Here is a 26379-nt window from a genome sequence, read left to right on the forward strand (position 1 = left end):
GCAGGATCAGCACATTATTTATTTCCTCCATCCTGGATCCCTAATTAATGCCATAATAGCGAAAGTTTCACTTATATCTGAAACCCTACGCCGCTGTCAATATCATGCAGAGTTACTTCAAGTGTCTGGGAATGCACTCTGCATTCAGACAACTCACTCCTCATTCTCGCCGTTCACTTTCACCCTCACCCTGCAGTCACAGCGATCACAAAGCAATGCACTTATACAATTCACCCTGCATTCAGTGATCACTCTGCACTCACAATGCACTTGTGCTGTTCACCCTGTACCTCACCATGCAGTCACACGAGCACACTACTCACTCTGCACTCAAGTGACCCTTCACTCACCTGTCCCCCTCACTGCTCAATCTGTAATCTCACTCACAAAAGCCCATCACTAACCATGCATTCATTTGTTCCACTCTACACTTACATCTGCACCCAATTTGGTATGGTCCCCTCACTCACCCTGCAGTCACTCCTCTAACCCTACTCTAACCCTATTGCGTCACTCACCATGCACTCACATGGGCACTTCTGCCACCCACACAGAGCAGAGGGTTAATGTGCCTGCTACAAAGAATATGTACCATGTAGATCACAGAACTGAGTGTGAGTAAACTATGAGATGCACCATAAAAAAATGTAATGCTTGACAGAGAGGTGCTATAGAGAGATAAGGTGCATTGTTGGTGAGTGGTAGTGAGGGAATTCATGGAGAAGGAGGAAATTGGGGAGGGGGGCACCAACAAAAGACTGTTGCACCGTGTGCGACCAGTGCTAGGGCCAGCCCTGGCTGGGAGTGTCAGCATTTAATAGTACATTTAAATGCAAAAGATTTACATTTTTATAATGATTTGGTCTGATTTTTTAACACATTTTTATGAAGAATGTGTTTTTGAAGACACAAAATTCTAAAAGAAGAATACCAACATATTCCGACAGAGTTGAAGAAATGTTTAATTGCTTTCATGAAATGATCGTGTGGTTATTCCACATCGTTTCGGTCCCCGGCGTATTCCACACAATACATCCTAAATAATCCCTGATCCACAATAAACCATTCAACGTCGCCAAATTGACAACTTAAACATTACACAAAATATATTTCAGTGCTCAAGTGTGTACAGAACAATAATAATGATAAATAGATAAGTATATTACATAGATATGCATTTATATATATATTAATAGTACATTATATATATACATTAATAGTCTTCATATACCCTATATATACAAACTTTATCTTCCCATGGCATGGGCCTATGGGTAATTGGTAAGGGGGAACTCACTCAGTGGTTCATAGGTTCAGGGATTCACAGAGCTGGATTTCTGGTAGGAGGGGAATAGATGGACCCTTGGATTTTGGAGACTCCCCTATAAAGTTTGGGGCTTACACTGGCCTTGAACTTTGGCTGGGTGTTGGAAGGAGTCCTCCTATAGGAAAAACCTCCTTGGCTTGCTTTCGAAGAGTGGCCAGTTTAGAAAAGTGACTAAAGTGGGGAGAGAGTGGGTAATATTCCAATTTTATAAGAGAACTGTGGTATTTTGGGTTTTACAGCCTCAATGGCTAGATAAGAGAGGGGACGATAGAAGGATAAATTTAATGAGTTGGCGCTTAGGGGGTTCTCTATTCACCGACCTTTGGAATGGATAGACGGGGGGTTGTTAAGCCGAGTGCACAGTAGCTGTTGCTGTCTTCATTACCATTTCAGGGTTCAGTGGGGTATAGGAATGTCATACAGCAGTCACTGTTTTACTTCCAAAGTGCTCAGGATAGACAAAGGCCTGTGACAGATTCAGTTCAGCTTGCCCAAAAGAATTTCTGGGTCTTTGTGGCTTTCAGGATTTGCAGCCATATTGACTTTTTGGGGAAAGGCTGAATGTTGGTGACCACCCAACCACTGCTATAGCATAAGGCATGCGACTGATCCAGGAACAACCACACCAGCCCAGTAGATGTCCTGGTTTAACTCTCCTGGAGAGTGTGGCAGAAATCTAGAAAGGAAGGAATATCCGCAAAGCGAGACTCTGGGTCTCCCAATGCAAAGGTGTGCCTAGGCGGGAGAGAATTTGTATTTTAGGGGTCATAAGCTTTCAGGTCATCAGACCCTTTAGTGATGGGACCCGTGCCCCTTCAATCCTTCCAGGAAGTGCATCTGACAAAACAAGTGCAAAACAATTCAGTCTTTTTGGTCTGCATGCTGATGAGCAACCTGTGCTGCTCAGTGGCCTGGCACTGTTCGGCATTCATGTTTTCTCTCCATAGTCTTTCATTACAGAGATTTGATTTCACTGGCTGAACAATGGATTCCTTGCTCCCAGTGTACTACTCCCCAGGTAACAGCAGAGATAACACAGTACAATAAAACATGTTAACACCATTGCTCCTTCTAGAAACCTGCAAACGTCAGCTCCCTCTGTTCTTGTCAGAGTGTCCCAGAAGCCATGGCACTGCCTGTTCATCACCACTTCATGAAAGAGGATAAGTGCTGGAGTTCTCTCTATGACAACATTGGCGACTTCCTCTTGAAGACACCACCAATGGTTGGTTGGACCCTCAGGAAGGTCATGGCTATACTATTTAGTTTCACTTTCTGTTTCAGCACAGTGATTGTTTCTACTGCCAACAGTTGTATGTCAAAGCTCAAGATGTTCCACAGAAACCCGGGCTTGGCGCCCAGTGGCGTGTGGCCCTTGAGTTTCATTGGTGAGGCCTCAGCGCCAAAGGCCACATCTGAGGTAGTGTCCAAGGCTTTAAGAGTCCGCTCTTTAAAGGGGTTGGCCTTCCCTAGCGGTGCTGCCTGGGGCATAGTGCTTGATAAATGTCAGAGCTGCAGTGCTGGGTAAGGTTGCAGGAGTCAGAAGTCTGGTTTAGGTGTCCAGCAGGTGTTGGGCCCAGGCAGTCCTAAGGGCCACATGACGGGCAGGCAGGGAGCGCCGGCGCCGTCCATAACCTTGTGGGTCCCGCGTGTTTTTGTTGGAGTCGTCCTTGCCGTAGTTGTAGCCCAGGCGGTAAAGCATACTGGCAAGGTTCTGCGTTTGGCAGGTGCCCAGGTGGCAGCCTCGCATGGCAATGGCCGGCGGGACATGGCGCTTTTCTCTCCGGTGAGGCACGGCCCTGTGAGAGGAAGACATTTAACAAGATTCAGAACATGCAGTGGGAATTAAAGGCAAGTCATGCAGCAGGTCCATGCTTGTACACCTGAATAGAGCAAATCTACTCACGCTCACACAAGAGAAACAAAGAGCAAGAGGGAGAAGGAGCAGTGTGTGATAGAAGAACACTGCATGACCTCGGTTTTACCATCAAGGGCCATTTATTAAGACATGGTTGAAAACTTACATTAGCAAATAACATCAAAGTTCATTAATCTGACACTCTCATTCCTCCTGTAACCATTCAAACTTCCCGCCAACTCTCATCCCAATGCCCTCAAGTCTTGCTTCATTCTTCCCTCTTCAACTCACCGAGCTCCTTCCATACATTCAGAATCGCCTTCCTTTACCCTACCAAACACCTTTCATTGAAACTCTTTTCCTGCTCGACGAAATCCAGCACAACATATTTTGTCACCTGGGCTTGCCTATCTTTTGTCACCTGTGCTCGCTTCTCTTCCCCCCCAGTTCCACCCCCAGGGGGTAGATACACCCTCATGTGACTCTCCATCGCCAAGATTCCGTCTACACCCTGCAACCTGTCCTATTCTGGCAAAAACACTGTAGCGAATGAGCACCAATGAAACCCTGTAACATGCAGGGCGGGTGGGTGGTCCTCACATAAAACCTCCTACTGAAGATTCCCAGTGGTGCCTGCAGGGTCGGATTGGGATCACAATTCGGCCCGGGCACTGACGAAAAAAGTGGCCCACATTCAAGAGGCGTTGCCCATATTTAAGGGGCGTGGCCCACATTCAAAGGGCGTGCCCTCTCATGAAACACCATTTGCACAGACAAGGAATGAAAGTGGGAGGATACTGTTCTTGCACACTACACAGGGCCAAGGTGACAATGGCCTACATGCTGAGCAACTAAAAAAAATAGCAAGGCCCCTTTTTGTCACAAAATTCTTTCAGCCCTCCAGCACAGGAGCACCTGAAAATCAGCAAAGCCCCTGCTATTACTAACCTACTCAGCCCTCCACAGACCTTCAGCTGAGGAGCACATGAACAGAGGTAAGGCCCCTGCAATTAGTAAATTAATCAACCCTCCAGGCCTTGGGAAAATGTCCTGGCAGGTGAGCACAAAACGCAGCTTTCTGGGTCATCCAAAGGTAGCCAGGTAGCCAGAGGGGAGGCTGAGGTGAAGCTGGTGCATGGGAAGTGCCTTTCCAGTGTGTTCTGGCAGTTTGAGTGTTTACCATTTACTGTAGTATTACCCTTGTACCTGTGTATGGTACCCTTTTGTAACTTGCACAAGTCACGTTTCTCTTGTAACACACTGTTTGCTACCTCTCACATTTGTTTGCTTTAGATACTTGCACAAGTGCCACCATTGCCTACGTAACGTTTGCTCTTGTGTTTGAGTGTCTGCCATTAATTGCAGCATTTTACCTCTACTTGTATTTTGTACGCTTTTGTAACCTGCACACATGTCACTTTTTCCTCCTGTAATGTATCGTTTGCTCCTCTTGTATTTTGGTTGCTCACTATTGTCACTTTTGATTCATGTAACTTAACGTTTGCTTTTGTAATTTGTCCACTTATAATTTTCTCCTCATGTATTATTGCTGTTCCTAGTGTGAAGCGCTCTGACACCTTCGGTAAAGTCCGCGCTATATAAAATCGCATAAATAAATAAAACAAAAAAATTCCAAACATCACCAGGCCCCCACAGCAAGACCCATTCTTCCTCGCCCACTATGCCCTGAATGTGAAGGGCTGTGGGCGAGGTGTTAAGACTAACACCGTTTCTGGGCTGCATGGGTGCCAGGGGGCCAAGGTGCAAATGGCTCAAAGGCCTGAGAAACACCTGGCCCCCAGGGAGGCCGATTATTGCAAACAATCACCCCTCCCCAGCCCAGCCTCAGCTTGATTGCTTGCTTGGCAGGGCAGGGGTGAAGGAGAGGCCAGAGCTGACAATCGCTGTCTGGCCGCACAGCGAGGCTGCTTTTATTTTCTCTGTCTCCGTGCACTCTGTGGGCCGGTTTTTTTCTCCCCTTTCCTAGTCCACTCTCTGTGGACTGGGACAGGGGAGAAAAAAAACGGCCCACAGAGGGCACTGAGGCACCGGCCCTTCGGCCCATTCCCGAATGCCCGCCTTGCCAATCCGCCCCTGGGTGCCTGGAGTCAGGAAGAGGCATGACACGCCTTTCCTGACTCCTTTATAGAAAACTAACCACCCCCCCTCTACCCTACCTAAACCTATCCTTATTCGCTTCCTTTTTACCCATGTAGCATCCCAGGGGAAAACTACTCTGCGACCGTCACTTCCCCCGGGGGCCATCAAAAGAAAATGAGGGGGAGAATTAAAGGGGAGAAAATCAATGAGGTGAATGTGGTGGAAGCAGGAGAGAGAGAAGGGGGACAAACAGCGAGTGAGAGAAGATTCTTACCCGTGGTGGGAGCTGAAGACCCCGCCTGCCTCCTCGGGTCGCACGTACAGAGCGCTCCCCTGCGCCTGAAGGGCTGCCGCCAGGGGCGCGTGCTCTCCCTCTGACCTCCGTGTCCTTAGAGCCTTCAGTCTCTCCAGGAAGGACGCCACTGGGGGCGGATGGCGTCTGGGAGGTCTGCAGAGAACACAGAAGGGAAATGAACGTCAGTGCCAGACAGAATACTGCACTAGTTTGTTTACAGAATAACCTAAGTGTATAAGAAGTGAGGCCAAATGCTTCTTTTTTGTGTTAAATAATTTTTATTAAAGATAAATAACACAGGAATACAAATATAATATTCCGTTCAGAGAAAGATGGAAGTATATAGTTACAAATTAATAACATCTATAAAATAATTGAGATAGTATATAGGAAGGCAGTATAATGCAGATCAGTTGAATTAATAATCCTAAAAAACTACCTAATAAATTACATATAATAGAAGTACTGAACTACGTACTAACATACAAATAACCTGTGAGAAATATATGGGGGCATATTATATTAAAGAAGAAAAGATGTTTAATAAAGAAGAAAGGAAAGGAAAAAGATGTTGAAAATGGGAAGACCAAAGAAAGATAGAAAGAGAGAGAGAAAGAAAAAGAACGAAAAGAAGAGAAAAAGATATAGACAATATTGGAAAATAGAAAAGAAATTATGTAGAAGGGGAGGTTGAAGACAGAGAAGTTGTGAACGGTAGCCATAACAGATCAGCTTTGATTTGTAACTGGATTGAATTATTAGGCACCGTTGCAATTCTATGCTCATCACATATTAGATTCCACCAAAGAACAAAAGATAATTTAGAGTCATCTTTCCAACATGTTAAAAAAAAACATAAAAGCTACAGCAATAAATAGATCAAATAAAATTGGTTTGGAGGTAACTAGATCAAAGTCAGGAGACATCGTACCTAAAAATACATTGTGTATATTAAATTGAGGACAAATACTTCTAATGCTGTTTTACTTGAGGCTAAGTATGTTTTAAATTGTGATTAAGAGGGGTACAGTGACGCAACAGCTACTTCTGTGGCTGAGGCAGACCCGCAAACGGTCTCACAGAGCTCGATTTATGCCACACTGCTGCCACTGGGGGGGGGGATCACTGCTGCCCCGGGATATGCCACCTCAGGGGTCTCAGCCAATGGCATGCTCTGAATGCCCACTGGGGGTCATCAGATTTTCAGAACAACCAACGACCATGTAAATGTATACATTTAGAGTGATTGTTTGTTAATTGATCACGTATATACATCCTGGCAATGGGGCATCGGCTCTTGCTCTCGTGTACGCGCACTGACCCCTGTACCTCCATCAATGCTTCACTTGGACTTCCAAATCATCAGTCTCCAGCAGGGCTGGCGCTAGGCATGGGCAGCGTGGGCAGCTGCCCAGGGCCTCACACTCAGCGCACCAGCATGGGGCCACGCACTGGTGATGTGTCCTGTCGGTTCCCTGGCGATCCATTTCAAAGAAAGGTGTCACCTTTCTTTGAAATGGAGGGGGCCCCCTCCCCGGGCCTCTCAGGGATGGTATCTGGATACATAAGGGAGGGAGACGCTCCCTTCAATTGAAAGAAGACCCATTCACAGACACTGTGGGAGGCCCATTGTACATCATTTTGGCGCCCCCATAGTTTTAACTTTTAGCCCACACGCAATTCTCACACCTATCAGACTGAAGGTGTGAGAAATGCTTGTGGGCTCAAAGTTAAAACTGTGGGGGGCGACAAAATGCTGGACAATAGGCCTCCCACAGTGTCTGTGAATGGTCTCCTTGCAATGGGCCACTTATCTACATTAGAGGGGCCTCGCACATTCCCTTTTAGGCCAAAGCCTCGCAAATCCTAGAACCGGCCCTGGTCTCCAGCCAATGTTATGTGAATAACCCTACACTACCCGGGGCACTGCCATACTCTAAAACACCACTGGGTGTCGCTGCTGCACCCTTCCCTGCCACCAGACCAGAATACAGTAATACAGTACGCTTACCGCTAAGCGTCTGTGCTGCTCGAACGTTTAGCTGCACCCACCTGGCTCAGACAATGCAATACTGTAATTAGCCACTAGACGCCGCTCCTACACCATGACAGCTGCCAACCTCGAAACTTCAACACCCCCGCGTCTCATCAACCACCGAGTGTCAGCTGTCCCAAACTTACCGGTCATTGCCTTCCTCCCACTCGGAGTCGCTGATGGATGATGCCACCGTTCCACATACAAGGACTAGGAGCAGGCAGAGCGGAGCCATGTTCTCTCTCACTGACCTACGAGGGAAAAGAAGGGCCATTATTCTCACAGTCCTTATCACTGTCCGTCTGAGGTTTACATGAAACTCTTGTGCATCCGAGAGGTCATAGACAAACAAGCCTACAGATCAGCAGCACCAGTTCAGTGAAGACATCCCGCCCGAATACCCAGAAGTTGTCTTATCAGACCCGAGCCTCACCCCACCCTCGCCCGCCCTGCTCTGCCGATCAACCCTGCCAGGCCCCTGAGCTGGGCATGTGGCCGCTGCTGTGTATCGAAGCTCTGTGCCGACATTTGAGGGATCACTGGACAATGGACATATATATTAATCGATGAGAAGAGACGTGACCTCTCTCCCCTTCACATATATTAATCGATGAGAAGAGACGTGACCTCTCTCCCCTTCCCCTCTCTTGGGATCGACAGTCACAGCCCTCAAAGTTACTAGATAAAGACGTCTCATCTCCAAAACGTCGGCAGTGTTGAGGCAGAGTCGGGCGAGTGTGACTCAGCTTTGCAAGGTCAAAGTCACAGTCAGTCACTTGACACTAGGCTCGTCTCTGAATGCCTAGTGAGGTTGTCGCGTGCCACATAGCTAAGCCCAGGGAGTTTTAAAGGAGGTGTGTCAGTCATGTCATCTTGAGAGCACAATACTGTTAAGCAGCCCCCCACCCCCTGGACTCAGACTCCGTACACATACGGGCCTTGGCCTCTGCTCACATGACGCAGTTATTTGGGGTGTTGTTTGGGGGAGAATAGAATTGGAGAGGGGGCTCTTCTATACTGTGAATGCGGCACCGAAAAGGGGGGTAGGGTGGTAAGGGTTAAAGGGGTCACCAGCCGGGCGCGCTACTCCGAGACCCAGAATAGCGCCCAAACTTTACATCTCGGTTTGCGCTCTCACAGGGAGGCGTCCGCGCTCAGATTCCGCGCTCTAGGGCGGCTGGGCCAGTGCTTTCTTTGGCGGAGGGGGTGGTGTGTGTGTGTGTGTGGGGGGGGGGGGGGGGGGGGGAGATGTGTATTTAGAGCTGAGGCTATAAATCTGGGTTGGAGCAGACAGGGCCAGTCTGCGGATCGCTTCTGTCTCCTGCGGGGTATTTATACACTAGGTGCCCCTGCCAGGAAGGTAGTTTGATACGTTTGCAGTTTTTAGTGCTCCTGGCTCGGCGCCCCTCCCCCTTTCCCTTCACCCCCCTCCAGGAGACCATCCACATCCCTATGTTAGACCTGACTCAACTCGCCTTACTGAGATGAAGGCACAGTGAGTGTGTGAGGGAGCTGGACCCGCCTGCCCCGGAAAGCGCGGGATGCCCGCCATCTCCAATGGCAGAAGGGCAGGGCATGGGTGATGAAACATTGCATCAGCTCACGTGCGCACCTGCTGCACGCTGCAGCCCCGGGCAGGCATTGCGGGGGCAGGAAGGCATGCAGGCATCTCAAGGCCAGTCAGTCAGGGGACGCTTCGCGAGCAGGAAGGCGTGGTGCATGCTGCAGGGGTGAGCATGCATGCACAGGCCAGGACAGCAGAGGCGTTCTGGTGCAGGCATATCCATTTGTGCATGCACGCGGGCGTTGAGCAGATCTATGAGAAGATGTGGCGCAAGCGGCTATGGCGCAGGCAGCTGTGGTGTAGCTTGGAGTTGGTGCTTGCACAGGCAGTCTTAGTTTTCAACAGGCAGTAAAGATGCAAGAGTCTGCGGCATAGCTATGCGGTGGGCGCAGGCAGGTTTAAAACACGCTGTCGTGATCCAGAAAGTCATGGACGGGGCAGGTATCCGAATTGCTTCTGTGCAAGCAGTAATCCGCCTAATGTTTTGTTAGCAAGTGTCCTATTTGCATTTATGGCGCAGGCAGGTACCGTCAGGCAGCCATTGTGAGTCAGGAATGCATAGGATGAGTGCAGGCACGTGTGGTGAAGCAGCAAGCGTGATTGAAAGATGCAGTGCAGGCTTCCCGCGTGAAACAGGCAGATCGGTGTGCTGTGCGTTTACTCTGTTGTGCAACCAGCAGGTGTGCACCGGTACACGCAGCCGTGGCGCAGACAGGCGTGCGCAGGGCGCGGTGCAGGAGTGAACAAACATTTCTGCATGTCACTACTTTAAAGGGTAGTCTTCGTCGCCGATGCCCCTCCTGCAGGGTCACCAGTTCTGGCACCATGTAAAGCCCGCTGACGGGGAGTGGGGGATAGCGTGGAGGACCCTGCGAGAAGGACAAGCAGGGTCGTGCAGAGATGCCCCTGTAGGGTGGGCTGTGGATGGGGGTGGGGAGGAGGGACAGTGGGACATAAAGGAGCGGCTGCATTACGATCTCACATACACGGAGGGCTCACGGCAGCATTCACCCATTGCTTCGTCACACACAGCTGAAACACGTCACATCACGCTGGAAGGCAACAAGGGGTCAGTTCCACAACATTATTTTTTTTGTGGAAACCTTCGGACGCAAGTATGTGTACCCCAACGTATTTCAGAGCCTCAGCAGCACACTGAGACCATGGCAGAGAGAGACATGAGCTGCCCAGGATCACACCGCGAGTGCGCGCTGGAATGCAAATGTTCCATCTGTGCCAGTTTAAGGTCTCTATCTGCCTATTTGCAGTTGTGCCATTACAACATTCCCTGCGAACTTTCCAACAATGCAGCCCCCCCCCCCCTCTTTAACTGTGCAGGGTTTTTAATCGTGCGCGCCTGTCAGTGGGCCCGTAAGTACAGCGAGTGCCCGGTGAGGGCAGAGCTGGCACAGAGCGGTGGGCAGGCATGCGGACAGTTTCTCACCTACCCGAGTGTGCCAAGCACCAGTCGTCGCCTCTTAGAGCTCTCCTGAGCCGGTCTGCTGGGGTCTCTCTGGTGCTGCTGAGTCCCTGGACTGTCTCTGTCCTCCTTTGGACTGAGGTATGTAGGAGTCTCTTGCGAGGTCTGTGCCGCGGTCAGGAGGCCCGTGCCACTCTCAGTGGGCTTGTGCCGCTCTAAGGGTGTGTCGGTGCCACTCTCAGGGTATTAAGCCACTCTCAGGGGCGCTGTCCACTCTCAGGGGCCAGTGCCAGTCGCAGGTGCTCTCTGTCCTTTCTCGGTCGGGTGCCACTCAGGGGCTGCGTCCGCTTTTGGCTGGGTCTGTGGTTGCAGGCGCTGCTCGCCGGGTCTCTGTCCCTTTGCCGCCCTTGCAGCCCGGCTCCTTTTATGGGTCACTGGCGGGGAGGGGCGAGCAGGGGCGTGTGATGACGTCTGCCAGAGGATCTCGTGGCTAACACTCACACACAAACAAAGGGCTGACTCACTCGAGGGAGCGGGGAAGCGGGCATCCGCCTGTGTACACCGCCTGACCCCGGCTGCAGGACACCTGAAGACCCTACCGGCTGGAAACCCCCAGGGCACGCTGACAGGTAGCGCCGAGAGCTGAAGAAAGCCGCGAGCACACGTGCAACCCTGCATGCCTCCTGTCTCAGAGACCGGCCGACCACAGCTCACAGGCACGTGTGCCGTAACCTCTATTATGGGTGTTCTGAAAACTTTTCTTCATTTCAGATATCACAGTCTCTTCATATTTGAACTTTTATTCCTGCATACATGCTAATAGACACAATTCAGGCGGGATAAAAAGAGGTTTCATTAACCATTTACCGCCTGAAATTGGTTCTGCTTCAATGGAAGTCAATGGGGAAAATACATTCCACTGTTTTTTTCTCAAAATGCCCTATATAGATGTTCTAAAATGTTGGCACGCATGCCCTTGCAACCTCACACACCCATATCTCAACTAGGTTTTCTGTTAATCCAATTGTCCATCTGAAGAAACTCACCCCCTTCCCCTTACTGATGGGCCCAGCTAATGTCGCCTATTCATTTAACCCCTTCACTGCGGCGGCTATTCCGCCGCAGTGCTAAGGGGGCGGGGCGGAAGAGCGGCGGGCGCATGCTGGTGACGGAACCGCTCCGTCACCAGCCGCGGTTGCGCTGTGCTCATGACGGAGCGGTTCTGTCACGGCCCCGCCGGCTCAATAGAACGTTCAGCGCAGGTGCGGAATTCGCGCCGCGCAGGCGTTCCGAGTGAGCCGTGACGGAACCGCTCCGTCATCAACAAAGCGCGACCGTGGCTGATGACGGAGTGGTTCCGTCACCAGCAGGGGAGGGGTTAATCCTCTATGAACAATCTAGAGTACTGTATGGAATGGTTCCCTTCAGTGGCATAACAAAACGCCGGAGGCCCCTATGCAGGGTGTGCTGAAGGGGCCCCTCACACTCACATCAGTAGGGGGTCCCCCTTCAGAATGGGTAAGCCTCCCCCGCATCGTGGTGTCTGCGGGGGCCTTTGTTACGCTCCTGGTTCCCTTGAAAGTAAAAGAGTAGTCAACAGCCGCGGCTCGTGCAGGTACCAGCGGTAGGGCGGAGGGGCCAGGTGGGGAGGATTTCGACAGACGACCACGAGAGAAAATTAAATAAATAATTCATTTTCCCTTGTAGTCCTCTGTCGAAATACCCCCCACCGCCCTACCGCTCTTACCTGCAAGAACTGCGGCTGGTAGTAACAATAATCAACAGTAACTAAGAGTCACAACAATAATCCGCATTAACCAATAACCACAGGATTAGCCACTAACCTTGGGTTCTGGAGAAGCGTTCTGCCCTGCGTGAAGTGTTACAACGACCTGTCAGCAGTAGTAAATGCTACGCACATACAATACAATACAAAGGGTATACATCTAATAGCAACACAAATGTTCAGTATTTAGCTTAAAGTGAATGTCATGGAATTTGCACCATATCAGGTTGTAGCCATCTTCCATATCTAAAATAGTAAATGTTACAAATTGGGTTGCTGGTTGACTGGGGTGTGAGCCCTGGTCAAGCAGCAACCACATTCCTAATCAGGGTGAGGCATAAGCAAACATGAAATGAATCTGTTTTTAATCCTGTGGTAGCTTGGCACAGAGCAATCAGGCTTAACTTAGAGGCAATGTGAAGAGTATTTGTGCAACACTTCAAACTGTAAAACAGTGAAAACAGCACACAAAAAAGTCCCAAACCAGTTTAGAAGAATAGAGCTTAATTTACTAAATAAAACATGACTAAAACGACAAAAATCCAATGAGTAGAACCAGAGACATTGACTTTTAAAGTTTTAGGTAAAAATAGCGACAGGAAGCTCAAAACGCCAACTGTGGAATCTCAGGTTGCACTGGGACGAAATCACAAGTTCAGGCCGACTGCAGTGGAGCATGGACCAGCTACAGGGACCCAGATAGGTCCACTGAACAAAGAACCTTAAATTAGTAGTGGGCGGCATGGCTCGCAGGTGGGGGTTGGGAGCAGGGGGATCCCGTGGGGAGGGGTGTCGCATGGTGGAAATCATAATTTAAAAAAAGATATTTTAAAACCTACCTTTCGGCCGGGTCCCGCATCTTCACTGCTACTCTCCTGCCTCAAGCGGTACAAAAGGGTTTGGTGATGGACGGAGCATCTGAATCAATCAAACACTCACACCCAGTCAAAAGATCTGGGTTTAATCCATCACCGTTCTTTAGCCCACTCTGCCACCCCAGTTCAGACATGGCTATATGTAAATCCGTCTGACCCTGTGCCTCATGGGAACAGTCCAGCCCGAACTGCCAAGCCATGTCTTCCCTGGACCGGAAACAAGCTTCCGAGGACCGGTTTCTGGCATTCCAGCCGTCTTCAGCCCGGCTTGCTTGAATCCAGTGGCAAAGTGAGCAAGGGACTCACGTCTGATCATATCCTGCCACACTTATGGCGGCCAAAAGCGGTACAGAAGGGGGTGGTGATGGACGGAGCATCTGAATCAATCAAACACTCACACCCAGTCAAAAGATCTGGGTTTAATCCATCACCGTTCTTTAGCCAACTCTGCCACCCCAGTTCAGACATGGCTATATGCAAATCAGTCTGACCCTGTGCCTCATGGGAACAGTCCAGCCCGAACTGCCAAGCCATGTCTTCCCTGGACCGCAAAAAAGCTTCCGAGGACCGGTTTCTGGCATTCCAGCCGTCTTCAGCCCGGCTTGCTTGAATCCATTGGCAAAGTGAGCAAGGGACTCACGTCTGAGCATACACTGCCACTCTTATGGCGGCCAAAAGAGGTACAAAAGGGGGTGGTGATGGACGGAGCATCTGAATCAATCAAACACTCACACCCAGTCAAAAGACCTGGGTTTAATCCATCACCGTTCTTTAGCCCACTCTGCCACCCCAGTTCAGACATGGCTATATGCAAATCAGTCTGACCCTGTGCCTCATGGGAACAGTCCAGCCCGAATTGCCAAGCCATGTCTTCCCTGGACCGGAAACAAGCTTCCGAGGACCGGTTTCTGGCATTCCAGCCGTCTTCAGCCCGGCTTGTTTGAATCCAGTGGCAAAGTGAGCAAGGGACTCACGTCTGAGCATACCCTGCCACACTAAAAAGTGTGGCATGGTATGCTCAGATGTGACTGTTCCCATGAGGCACAGGGTCAGACTGATTTGCATATAGACATGTCTGAACTGGGGTGGCAGAGTGGGTTAAAGAACGGTGATGGATTAAACCCACATCTTTTGACTGGGTGTGAGTGTTTGATTGATTCAGATGCTCCGTCCATCACCACCCCCTTTTGTACCGCTTTTGGCCGCCATAAGTGTGGCAGGGTATGCTCAGACGTGAGTCCCTTGCTCACTTTGCCACTGGATTCAAGCAAGCCGGGCTGAAGACGGCTGGAAGGCCAGAAACCGGTCCTCGGAAGCTTGTTACAGGTCCAGGGAAGACATGGCTTGGCAGTTCGGGCTGGACTGTTCCCATGAGGCACAGGGTCAGACTGATTTGCATATAGCCATGTCTGAACTGGGGTAGCAGAGTGGGCTAAAGAACGGTGATGGATTAAACCCAGATCTTTTGACTGGGTGTGAGTGTTTGATTGATTCAGATGCTCCGTCCATCACCACCCCCTTTTGTACCGCTTTTGGCTGCCATAAGTGCGGCAGGGTATGCTCAGACGTGAGTCCCTTGCTCACTTTGCCACTGGATTCAAGCAAGCCGGGCTGAAGACAGCTGGAATGCCAGAAACCGGTCCACGGAAGCTTGTTTCCGGTCCAGGGAAGACATGGCTTGGCAGTTCGGGCTGGACTGTTCCCATGAGGCACAGGGTCAGACTGATTTGCATATAGCCATGTCTGAACTGGGGTGGCAGAGTGGGCTAAAGAACGGTGATGGATTAAACCCAGATCTTTTGACTGGGTGTGAGTGTTTGATTGATTCAGATGCTCCGTCCATCACCACCCCCTTTTGTACCACTCTCCTGCCTCAGACAGGAACAGGAAGCAGGCAGCCAGGCTCTCTCCCCTAAGCAAATCACAACGCTGAATGCAGCGTTGTGATTGGTCTGGAGCGCCGTGACACAGTGCTCCGCCAGGGGCTAGAGTGTGGTGCATGTTCTCCATGGCATGAAGAAGGGCAAAGTGTGCATGACTGGTTTGGGTGGCCCTAGAGGGCCGACAAAACAGTCTGTGCGCACTCAGGAGTGGGCAAACCACTCCTCCCCTGCCCGGAGAGAATTTCATCCCCGCCCGCAAAGCAAACATAAAATGGTATTAACTAAAAGTTAGTGTGCCGATGCTCCTCTGCCATAGGGGAGGAGCCGGCCCTGCCTTAAATTCTAGTTTGTGGAGCGTGGCGAAGAGTCACGTCAAAGATGCGTCACGCAGCCGTAGCGATACATCTGTTCCGAGATGCGGCAAGGCTACGTTGCGCGGGCCTGCACCGGCGTCTAGATCCTGTTGATAAGGCTTACGATGCAAAGTCAGGTGTCGAGGATGTGGCGTACAGTCGAGACAATGCGTCAGATCTGACGAGCTGTGAGCCTGTGATGCGTAGTTCGTTGTTGTCGAGGCTGATGTCGATGAAGGATGCAAAGGCCTGCACCTCAGATGCTTTGAGCAGTGGCGGTTCCAAATGTGTTGCGGGTTGCAGGAGAGATGTAAATCTTTGCAACGGGTCCAATCCACGAAACAACAGAGATACATCGGTTCTGCTCAGGCTTGCATTGCACAGCAAAGGAGATGCCTCGGTTCCGCTGGATCCACAGTGGCTAGTAAAGTACCTTAAGCCCACTGCCAAGGGTCCAGGACTGGGGTGGCACCACTTGGCAGGGTAGACTCACAGATGGCGGAGTGTAGTTGCAGATGCAAGGTTGTTGGAAGCCTGCTATGTAGCAGAGGCTTCAGATCAGGAGGCCAGCCAACTCGTCCTTGAAGTCACGCTGGGTTCTGGGTTCAAGAGAAGAAGGTCCAGTCCTCACCCAGGCAAGAGGTCAGCAGTCTGGCACAGCAAGGCAGGAGTCCAGCACAGTGCAGTCCACCTGAGTGGCAGTTCTTCAGCAGCACAGCAGTCCTTCTTCCTGGCAGAGTATCCACAGGGACAGAAGTCTACCCAAGAGTTGTGTTCGTAGGTCTTTCTTTTAAATATATTTGTGCCTTTGAATTTGGGGAGAAGCTTCTAGAGGCATGACATTTGAGTGCACAGATGTCCTTCCTTTCTGGCCCTGTCTACCGACTAATTAGAGGGGTATGCAGCCCTTTGTGTTTAGACAGTACACAGCCTATTCAGGTGTAAGTAAGGCAAGGCCCAGCTCCTCCTTCCTGTCCTGCCAATGATAGCCCATCCAGTCCCACCTAGAATGGCTGTCTAGGAGGAATACACAAATCCCAACTGCCAATTACACACAGTCATGTCATTGGAGACAGGCTGCATGCACCAAATGGCTAAGACAAGAACATGCCAACTTTCTAAAAGTGGCCTTTTCAAAATTATAATTTAAAACCCGACTTCTCCAAAAGTTAGGATTTTAAATTGAGATTCCAGAGACACCAATCATGAACTGGTTCTCTTTTCCCATTTGGAAATTATACTTATAAAAATGTAATACATTTACCTCCAATGTTATCCTATTGGAGAGATGTGTATTGCAGTAGCGAAAAACTAATTTACACGTTTTTCACTACCAAGACATTTAAAACATGTTCAACAGTTTAAATGCACAGCACCCTGCCCTTGGGCTGTCCAGGGCCTTCCCTAGGGGTGACTTGAATGTATTAAAAAGGAAGATTTGGGCTGGAAAAAGGTTTATTTTGCCATGTTGAAATGGCAGGTTAAAACTACACACACAGGCTCTGCAACGGCAGACCTGAGACATGTTTAAAGGACTACATAAGTGGGTGGCACAATCAGTGCCACAGACTCAATGGTATCATTTAATTTAAAGGCTCTGGGTACATGTAGTGCCATTTTACTAGCGACTTACAAATAAACTGAATATGGCAGTTGAGACAATCCAACGTTACCATATTTTAGACACAGAGCACAAGCACTTTAGCACTGGTTAGCAGAGGTAAAGTGCGCAGCACAGACCTAAGGCCAGCGAAGACAAATTCAACAAAAAAAGGAGGTATGAAGGAAAAAAGTTAGGAGGAAGCCCCATCAAGGATGCCAGGTCTAACAGTAAGTCATTGGAATCAATGGGGTAGCCCTGTGTCCCTCAGAACCTGGGTATTGAACAAGAAAAACTACAATTGGTTCTGTCGGGGAGAACTATTGCTTAGTACATGTAAGGCTTAGTCTGTGAAGTATAACGAAATTCTAATACATTACGTTTATAGACTTTGAATAGGACACACAAAAGCAATATTAATCATTGTTTCAAAACATAGTATTTACTATTTTATATTTGGCTGTCACTTCATATAAATATCAACCAACAAGCAACATGTGAAATAACGATTAAGGTGGGTAAAGTGACATACATGATAATGTAATATTATACATAAGGTGTAAAAGACATACATATATAAATACAAAAGTTGAAAATCAATAAAGATCTGTCTTTTATAATTAGTTCATATTTTCAACAACCCCTGTATAGTCCATATTTTTTTGGGGTCGGGTAAGCTGCAGGGCATGAACTGGTATGATCGTCGACGTTTTGAACGTGGAGTATGCGCAAATAAAAGTGCGTCACGGCGGGTCTTCCTCAGGGCTAAAAACAGTAGAGGACAGCCAAGATTTGAAAGCATTAAATATATCCACACATCAAAAGTGCATTAATGGTGGAGGGCAATTGTCCCGGTTACATCCATCAGGTGTGAAAGCCTGTGATGGTTCTGAGTGAATTTTTTTTTAATTATGCAAAGGCAGTGATATGTGCATTGCCATGCGAAAAAAGAAGACAAGAGCCCACCGGCCAGGTTCGGGATCTTGTCTAAGAAATCCAAATCAAGGTAAAGTTATTCGTCCCTCAGTAATTCAAGGTTCTTCATGAACACACACAATCAATGTGGCACCTCAAAGTTGTTCGCCACTCTGTAATTCAGGGTTCTACGTGGACTCACACAACCAATGTGGAGCCTCAAAGCGCGTGAAGGCTAACAATTTTTCAAGATCAGCCCCAGCTTTCAGCTTCTTGGTATGTTAGTTGTGCAGAAATATTCTCGTGTCAACGGCCTTTTTTGTTGTTGTTGCATAAAGACTATTGAAGATAAGTAATTGAGTATCATTCTTTGTGCCAACTCCCCACAGCTAGAAATAGTAATTCCAAGACTCACTAAGGGATTGGAGTAATGAGATGTGCGATAATTATCAAGCAGGCTTTGCCTGATAGATTACAGGAGGCCAAACCAGCAGAAATGTATCTGGGTAAGGGCTGCGGAGGGTGAAAGTGCCAGAAAAAAAGGTAAAACATGAAAAATGTGGTGTGCTAACAACATTTGTGCAGGTTGTGCCTAATTTTCATGTTGAATACTTGGAATAGTAGGTTATTTACCCCATCATGAATCATGTTGTGGGAAATACACATGGCAAATTCCCCACTCTATTCTGGCAATCATGTAGTGTGGGCTTACAAAGACTGCCAGATCACTCAGTGAGCTATAAGTAAGCTGCTGTGCCCCCTTGGGGTTTTCCGTTTAAATGTTTGAATCATAGCAAGGCCAATTTAGGACCTCATTACAATCTGTCGATAAATTATGTTCCATGTGCTGCCAGAAGTTTGCATAACTATCAGAATTCCGAGTTGTGTGGTAATTATCACACCCTTCAGTTTCCTCCTAGCACATTTACAACAGGTAGAACCTGCTGAAATGTATCAAGGAAAAAGGCCCCAAAAATGCAAAACATGCAGAATTCAATGTGCAGAACACTGATTCAGCATGTTATTCCTCATTTCCAATTTCAAAACTCAGAATATGAGGTACTTACATCACCCGGTAAATACCTAACCCTGAGGTAATTGTGTTTACAGAATGTAGTAATACCTCACCCTATGCCACATAACACTTAATCAGGGCATTAGACTTCCATCCTTCTGAGGTCAGTAAGCTGAATACCATAAAAGGATAATCTCAAAATCTAGTCTTTACACCAATTAGAATGGGAGAAGTGCTATATAAAAATAGTTATTGTTTTTGAGTAAAGTGCCAGCTGTTCCTATCAAACGAGTGGTGCCTTGAAGCACCACCCCTTGCCTTTCTTATGCCTTTTTTTCTTTGTCTTTATATAAGTGAAAGATCACCTGTTAAAGATGCACTGCTAATAGATTCTGTCTGTAGTTGCCACACTGGTGTTTAACTTAAGTAAGCATTCGAAGAGAACCGGATACAGTAATTTTTAATGCACGTTGAATTCATAATGAATTGTTGTGTTCATTTCTAAATTAGCCGGACAGCACCACTTTGTGACAGACAGTCCAAAGCAAAGGTATTGACAATTGCATGCCGGTGCCAAGCACCGGAAACAACAGACTCATATTAAGCACTGGTTCTGAGGTTCTTCAAGAGAATGTAAGGAATAGAACACTTTGCAACTCGTTGGAGGTAATAAAAGCAAATAAATAGTGTAGCACAAATGTTATGTTATGTAATGTTATGTTAATTCAGCAGTGACTAGAAGACAGCAAGCAGCAATTTACACACAAAAGATTTGAGGGGGGTCATTAGGATTGCGGTTTTTCCGCATCCTCCGGGCCGGCGGAAGTGTCCGCCGGCCCGGAGGATGCGGAAAAACCGCTGCGGAGCCTTCAAAGACCCCCCCGCCAGATTAGGATGGCTGGGGGATCAGGAAGACCGTCCACCGCTTTTCCCCCACGGTCGCCTTACGACTGCAGCGGAAAAGCTCTAATATGGAGGCGGTGTCTAACAGACACCGCCAGCCATATTAGGATGGGGGTGAACAGATGCCTTTCCGCGGCGGCTTCTCCGCCGTGGAAAGGCATACAGTGATTTCTTTGGGGTCCCGTTGCGGGCCCCCAGGGTGACGGGGGTGGGGGGTGCACATGGGTGCCTGCCGCTTTGTGCATGCAAATGCGAAGCATGCATTTTTAACATTGCGGCGGGTGCTGATTCAAGCAGCACCTGCTGCAATGTTAAACATACAGGATGTGACCGCCAGGGTGGCGGTCACATCCTAATTTGCATGGAGGGACCGCCGCTGCCCCTGCGGACGGTCCCTCCTCCTCTGGGGTGGCGGACGGACCCAGGTCCGTCCGCCATCCTAATAGGGCCCATGGTTAGGTAGAACTCTACAGCCCAGTGACCGGAACAGAACTCATGAGCACCCCAAGAAGAGGGAATGTATAATGGAGGTGAAAAGGGGCGAACTGAACAATTAATAGGGAAATAGAGAAAATAAGGAAAAATAATTGTCTTTGCTTCCTAATACTTTCTTCCGTCGCCCCCACAAACCTTCGATTAATCAGCATAAGCAGATCCAAAATGTTCACAAATGTAGGACAAGACAGTAATAGGGCTTAAGCTTGGTAAGTTGATGGCATCTCTGGCCCACATTGAGAGAAGGCCAGAAGTGTAAAAAGTAAATTTGTGGTAAACTGATGGCTTCTTATTTAGCAAAAAGCTGCTATTTCAAACATTGTCATTTTACCATACTACAAATGTAGTAATATCACTTTAATGGACAGGCAGGAAAGCTGTTGTCATTAGCAAGAGAAAAAAGCCGTTGCTGACGTCACAAATCTAAATGCAAAAAGCCCTTAGGGACACTGTTTCTGCATATTTTCTCCACTTAATGTAGCACTAGTACTTCAAATGGACCGGTACTGACCGGTACTGAGTACCAACACTACCGAACTTTTTGGCCGTCAGTACCTGCACTTCTCTGTAGACAGGGAGAGCACTGGTACCCTGATCGAGGGCAGGCTCAGGTTAGGCATCTCCTCCAGCTCAAGGCAGGGCAGGGCTTTCGAGCAGCTTGTAAGTAAATGAGCCGTGAAGTAGCCATTCTTTTGCAGACTTGCTGCTGAAGATTCCAGCAGCGCCCATTTCAGTGTTCCCAAACTGCAGGGCTTTGAGTGGGCTCTTGTCAAAACTGTGATTAACAGGGCAGGGTCTCTAGACAGACCCTACAATGTCAATCCGGTGTGCAGCGACCATTCGGATGAAAGTGCTTTAGCCCCCTACCCCCACCACTCTGTCAGGTGCGTGGAATAAGTTGGGGCCTCCAGTCACTAATCTAGTCCCATTTAGGGTATGGCACTGGCCCTAGTAAAGTGAGTGGCTGTGCAAGACAATCCTCCACCTTCATCAAAGTCGGTTTTCTTTTCAACACAGGAGCGGCTTCCCTTTGTGAGCCCCTCCAACACTAAACACAACATTTACATGATAACAGCGACCGCCCTGGGTAATGGGTTCCTGGGTGTGAAGTTAGCCCTGCCCTTAGGGCAATGAATAGCAGGGAACCCGCAGCACCCCAGGAATGAGCTTCTATGACAACTGATGATCTATTTGGTTGGGGGAAAGAAAAGGTGAACATAGAAGGAAGGGGGAGGAAGGAATGTAAGAAATGGGGTGACAGGTGAAGTTAGCATTTCCACTTTTTCAGATAAAATTGGCAGATATTTGTTGAGTTCTGAAATCATAAATGGGCTTAGAAATGGTATTTTAACACAAATATGTGTTAGGTCAAAATTCTGGTATATTTCCTGTTAAATATATATATATATATATATATATATATATATATATATATATATATATATATATATATATATATATATATATATATATATGTATATATATATATATATATATATAAAACACCTTTCCTCCAACTGCCGCTCCTCTTGTCCTCGGGTGCCTCCTTAACGCACGGTGGAGTGCGTATATTATCGTCAAACACACAGTTCAGATCCTTCAGAACCGCTCCTCAATTAAGGACACTCCAGTCATTCTTTGTAGTCCCATTGCCACATTTATTCATAGCGTTCTCACATATGGCCAGTCAACAAACGCGTTTCGGCATTGCCGCCTTCGTCAGTGTTGACTGACTGAGACATTTTTTGTGTTTAAATAAAGTTTCTCCATGACACCATGTCACATGATTAAAAACAACATAAAAGAAGGCATTTCAATTTCATTCATTGCTATGCAGCGGCCATCTTACAATGTCTAAGTACATCATCATTCACGTATATGAGAAGCATTATTCACATTACATTTCATACATATGTCGCTATTTGACTCAATGTCTCATTATTCCTAAGTATTATATCATACTCATAAATTAATATTTCGCCCTCAATCAAGCCCTAAATGGGCTTTTAGCTTCTTATTATTAACGTTATAGATGTACTGGTGTTTAGCCTATATATTTATGCCCATTCTGTCACGTGTGGTTGAATGATAATGCCCTGGATGGGCTATTTCATGCTACATATGTTACATGACCTATCAAGACTAGGGAAAGAGTTTCTCTGCAGGTCGAATTTAGAGAATTTCCTTAGGGGAAGTGGGAAAGGGAAGAGGTTCCGGATACAGAATGACCGGTATTTCCCTGCTGTAATGGTAAAATGTGGGAGAAAGTTCTCATTTACCCAATGTGCACCAACATTTCCTCTTCATTGTTCAACCCTACAGGATTCTTTGTCTGGAGCATTATGATATATTTGGATTCAAGGGTTTTCAGTTTCTTAACCCAATCACATCCTCTCTCTGTTCTCACCAACTGATCCAAAATGAAAAAGCTCAGCAAATTACTATTGCTTTTGTGCATTTTCTCATAATGTCGAGCCACCGGATAACTTTGATCTTTCGTGTTCATGGCTCTCATGTGTTCCAGAATCCTCAGTTTTGTTTGCTTTGTGGTGCTGCCCACGACTTTTTGCCACATGGACACATCAAACAATATACAGTAAATTTGGAATTACAATTCAGCAATTTTGAAATTGTCATCTTTTGAAATCTCCCTGGTACCTCATATTCTTTTACTTTCTGCGAGTTTTTACATGCCTTGCATTTCATGCATGGATAAAATTCCACAGCAGGGGCCTTTTTCCTCTTCTTTGATTCATGGTGGCTATTTACTAGGTGATCTCTCAGAGAGTTGCTTTTTCGATAGGTTACTAATGGATCCTCGGATAGCAGACTGCCCACTACACCATCTGATTTCAATATGTTCCAATTTTTCTTCAAAATTTGAAACAGCTGATGCGATTTGTCATTGAAATTGGTAATCACTCTCACTTTTGTGTCCTTGTTTGTGATTTTGTCAATGAGCAGTTCATTCCTAGACCTGACATCACTCCTATGCTCAGCTTCATTCAGAACACCTTTGCAATAGCCCCTCTCTTCGAACCTCTTTCTGGATTCTGCCCTGGCTCTGATATATTCCCCTTCCATGGAGCAGTTTCGCTTGATCCACAGAAACTCTCCAAATGGAATGTTATTGACCACACTGCGTGGATGACAGCTACCCGCATGCAGGATAGTGTTTCCCGCCGTTGGTTTTCTGTAAAGGGCTGCCTGAATCTTGTTGTCCTGTATGTACACTCTGAGATCGAGATAGAATACCTCTTCCTTGCTGATATGGCTGGTGAACCTAAGGTTCTGTTGATTCTCATTAAGGATCCCAATATATTCCTCAGCCTCAGTCTGTGTTCCATGCCATACGATGAAAAGATCATCTATATAGCAGGTCCAGAGTACTATCTTTTCCACCCATTTCTCATTGGACTCCGCCCAGGCCACGTGCTCCTCCCACCAGCCCACGAATAAATTCGCGGAGCTGGGGGCGAAGCACGTGCCCATCGCGGTCCTCTATAACTGTAGATAAAGTTCACCTGCAAACAGGAAAATATTATTTTTCAGACAGAAATCAGTGAGTTCAATTAACATATGATTGTGTGTTCTATACTTCAGGGCCCGTCTGTCCAAAAATAATTTCATAGCCTTCAGGCCATCCTCATGTCTTATAGAGGTATATAGGCTCGTAATGTCCAATGTTATCAACATCAAGTCCTCTTCCCATGCTACCCCTTGTATTGTCCGTAAAAAGTCTTTCGTGTCCCTTAGATAAGAGCTTAGGTCTTTCACCAATGGTGCAATGAAATTGTCAATATAGATCGAGGTTTTTTCCAAAAGACTGTCCTTGGCTGATACGATAGAACGTGCCGGTGGCCAAATTTTACTCTTACGTACTTTGGGCAAGTGATAGAATATCGCTATCTGTGGATGTTCACATCTTAAATTTGCCCAATCCTTTGTGTCCATTATACTCTTGTCTTTCCATTCACTGATTAGGGTATGGAACTTCATTATACTCTCCAGATATTTTTGTCTTTTGATAGGGGTGTAGTGATCAAGTTTTTTCAACTGCGAGAGTGCCTCGTCTTCATATTGTTGTTTTTTTAAAATCACCACATTCCCCCCCTTTGTCACTTGGCTTGATTACTAAGTCATTATCCTCTCTCAGACTCTTGATAATGTCCCATTCCTCTTTATTGAAATTTCTTTTTGCATCCTTGAATTTCTTTTTTTGTAGATTTTTCATTTCCCCAATCACTACCTCTTGGAAGGTATCTATTACATCATGGGTGCTTTTCGGGATGTATTTGGATTTAATAGTCATCTTGCTCTTGCAACCCTGCTGGGCAATTCCACCTTCTTCCAAGATTTGTGTTGGTGACAATGTAGGATCCATATGGGAATCCGTCTCCTCCAATAGTCCTCGTGCTGTAGTTATGGCTTCGAGATCTCTTCCTGTTAAGATATTCAAACTTGTCTCTTCCTCTCTTATTGCAAGAGTATTGTCTTTAGGGTGAAGTTCATGGATTTTCATTAGTTTCACCTTCCTCACGAATTTATAAATATCAATCCGCGTTTGCATGTAATTAAATGCCGGTGTAGGGCAAAATGTCAATCCCAGCTGTAATATGCTTTGCTCTTTTTCTGATAATATTCTATCCGACAGATTGATTATGGTCTTCTCTGTGCTATCGTTGGTCATTCCCATTCCAGCTAATTCCACCTTCCCCCACGTCTGCTGCGGGTCATTATTGGGGTGGAACGACCCGTTTCGGCTTTTCTTGCCCCTTCTTGTTTTCCTCTTGTGGCTTCTGGGGGGTGGGTTCGTGCTGCTGGTCTGTGTCTCAGACCTCTTATCAGCTCGTATTCCTGAAAAAAATTAGAGGATGTGGATGGCTGTTCTTCGTCAGCATCGTTTTTATCTCCGCCTGTTGCTGTCGCACTGGCTTGTTTATTTTGGTTTGTTGATTCCTCTTACGATACTTCGGATTCCTCTGTGCTGTGCTGGGAAACCGTAGATTGCTTTGTTTTCATGGATTGCTGATTTCTGCGCTGGGCATCATATTTTTTCGCAAATGTTAGAATGCGTCCATTCGCATAATCCTTTTCGTCCCTAATAAATTTGGCTTGTTTTCTCGTTTTAATTACATTTTCGTAGTCAATGAGACATTGTTTCATTAATTTTCGCAGATCTTCACTTTTTTTCGTATCTTTATCCTCACTGATTTTGGTCTCAATTTCCTTGATTTCTTCTTGCAATTTCGCCCTATCTCTCCAGGCGTGTTTGATGAGTATCTTTAACATTTGGTGAGTTGTCCCCGTCATGAACTCCGACCATTCTTGAAGGAGTTCCGTATTTGGGCTTTCATATGAAAGGACAATGAATATCCTGAGTCCTCTCGGGACCCGCCCGACTTCTAAATATTTTTGAAGGCTTGTTGCCTCCCACCATTTACGGATTTCTTTCTCGTAAGTTTTCTCTAGAATGGAAAGCAAATTATTAAGAGTTCCTGTTGCCATTTTTTCTTGCACTCTCTCTTTGTTCTTCCCGCTTGTTTTCGAAACAAACAGGTTTCCTGCAGCTTCTTCTCTTTCCGTGTCAGTAAACATTCTCTATTGTGAGAACGCTATTATGACAAATTGGCAGGGACTTTAGTTTCCGACCTAACGAGGTTAGCCGGTATAAGATAACAACGCCGTTCACTCACCTGCTCCACGTTTTTCCAAATCTTCAGATTTCTCCTCCGTCCTGGACCGCGTTCTCACGGGGAGTGATTCGACTTGATAGTTCGCAAATGCGCGTGACGCCAACTTTCCACGGCTCGCTCGTTACCGGCGGGGCAGACAGTGAATTACATCCAAAACACCTTTCCACCAACTGCAGCACCACAAAGCAAACAAAACTGAGAAATCTGGAACACATAAGAGCCATAAACACGAAAGATCAAAGTTATCCGTGGCTCGACA

General features: G+C 47.2%; 1 protein-coding gene across 2 annotated transcripts; it reads right to left on the reverse strand.

The window, feature by feature from the left end:
- Positions 1 to 938: 938 nt before the first annotated feature.
- On the reverse strand, positions 939 to 10999 carry LOC147671300 (uncharacterized). 2 transcript variants are annotated; one of them, XM_086948091.1, is made up of 4 exons: positions 10628 to 10999; positions 7762 to 7866; positions 5560 to 5733; positions 939 to 3126 (listed from the first exon to the last, which is right to left on the reverse strand). In XM_086948091.1, exons 2-4 carry the CDS (start codon positions 7848 to 7850, stop codon positions 2880 to 2882), a joined length of 510 nt encoding a protein of 169 aa, XP_086804217.1. In that variant the 5' UTR covers positions 7851 to 7866; positions 10628 to 10999; the 3' UTR covers positions 939 to 2879. The 2 variants fall into 2 exon arrangements, with proteins under 2 accessions (XP_086804217.1, XP_086804218.1); XM_086948092.1 differs by having other exon boundaries at positions 10624 to 10985.
- Positions 11000 to 26379: the final 15380 nt, after the last annotated feature.

Source organism: Lissotriton vulgaris, unplaced genomic scaffold (assembly GCF_964263255.1).
Source record: "Lissotriton vulgaris unplaced genomic scaffold, aLisVul1.2 SCAFFOLD_773, whole genome shotgun sequence".
In the NCBI taxonomy this organism is placed as follows: Eukaryota; Metazoa; Chordata; class Amphibia; order Caudata; family Salamandridae; genus Lissotriton; species Lissotriton vulgaris.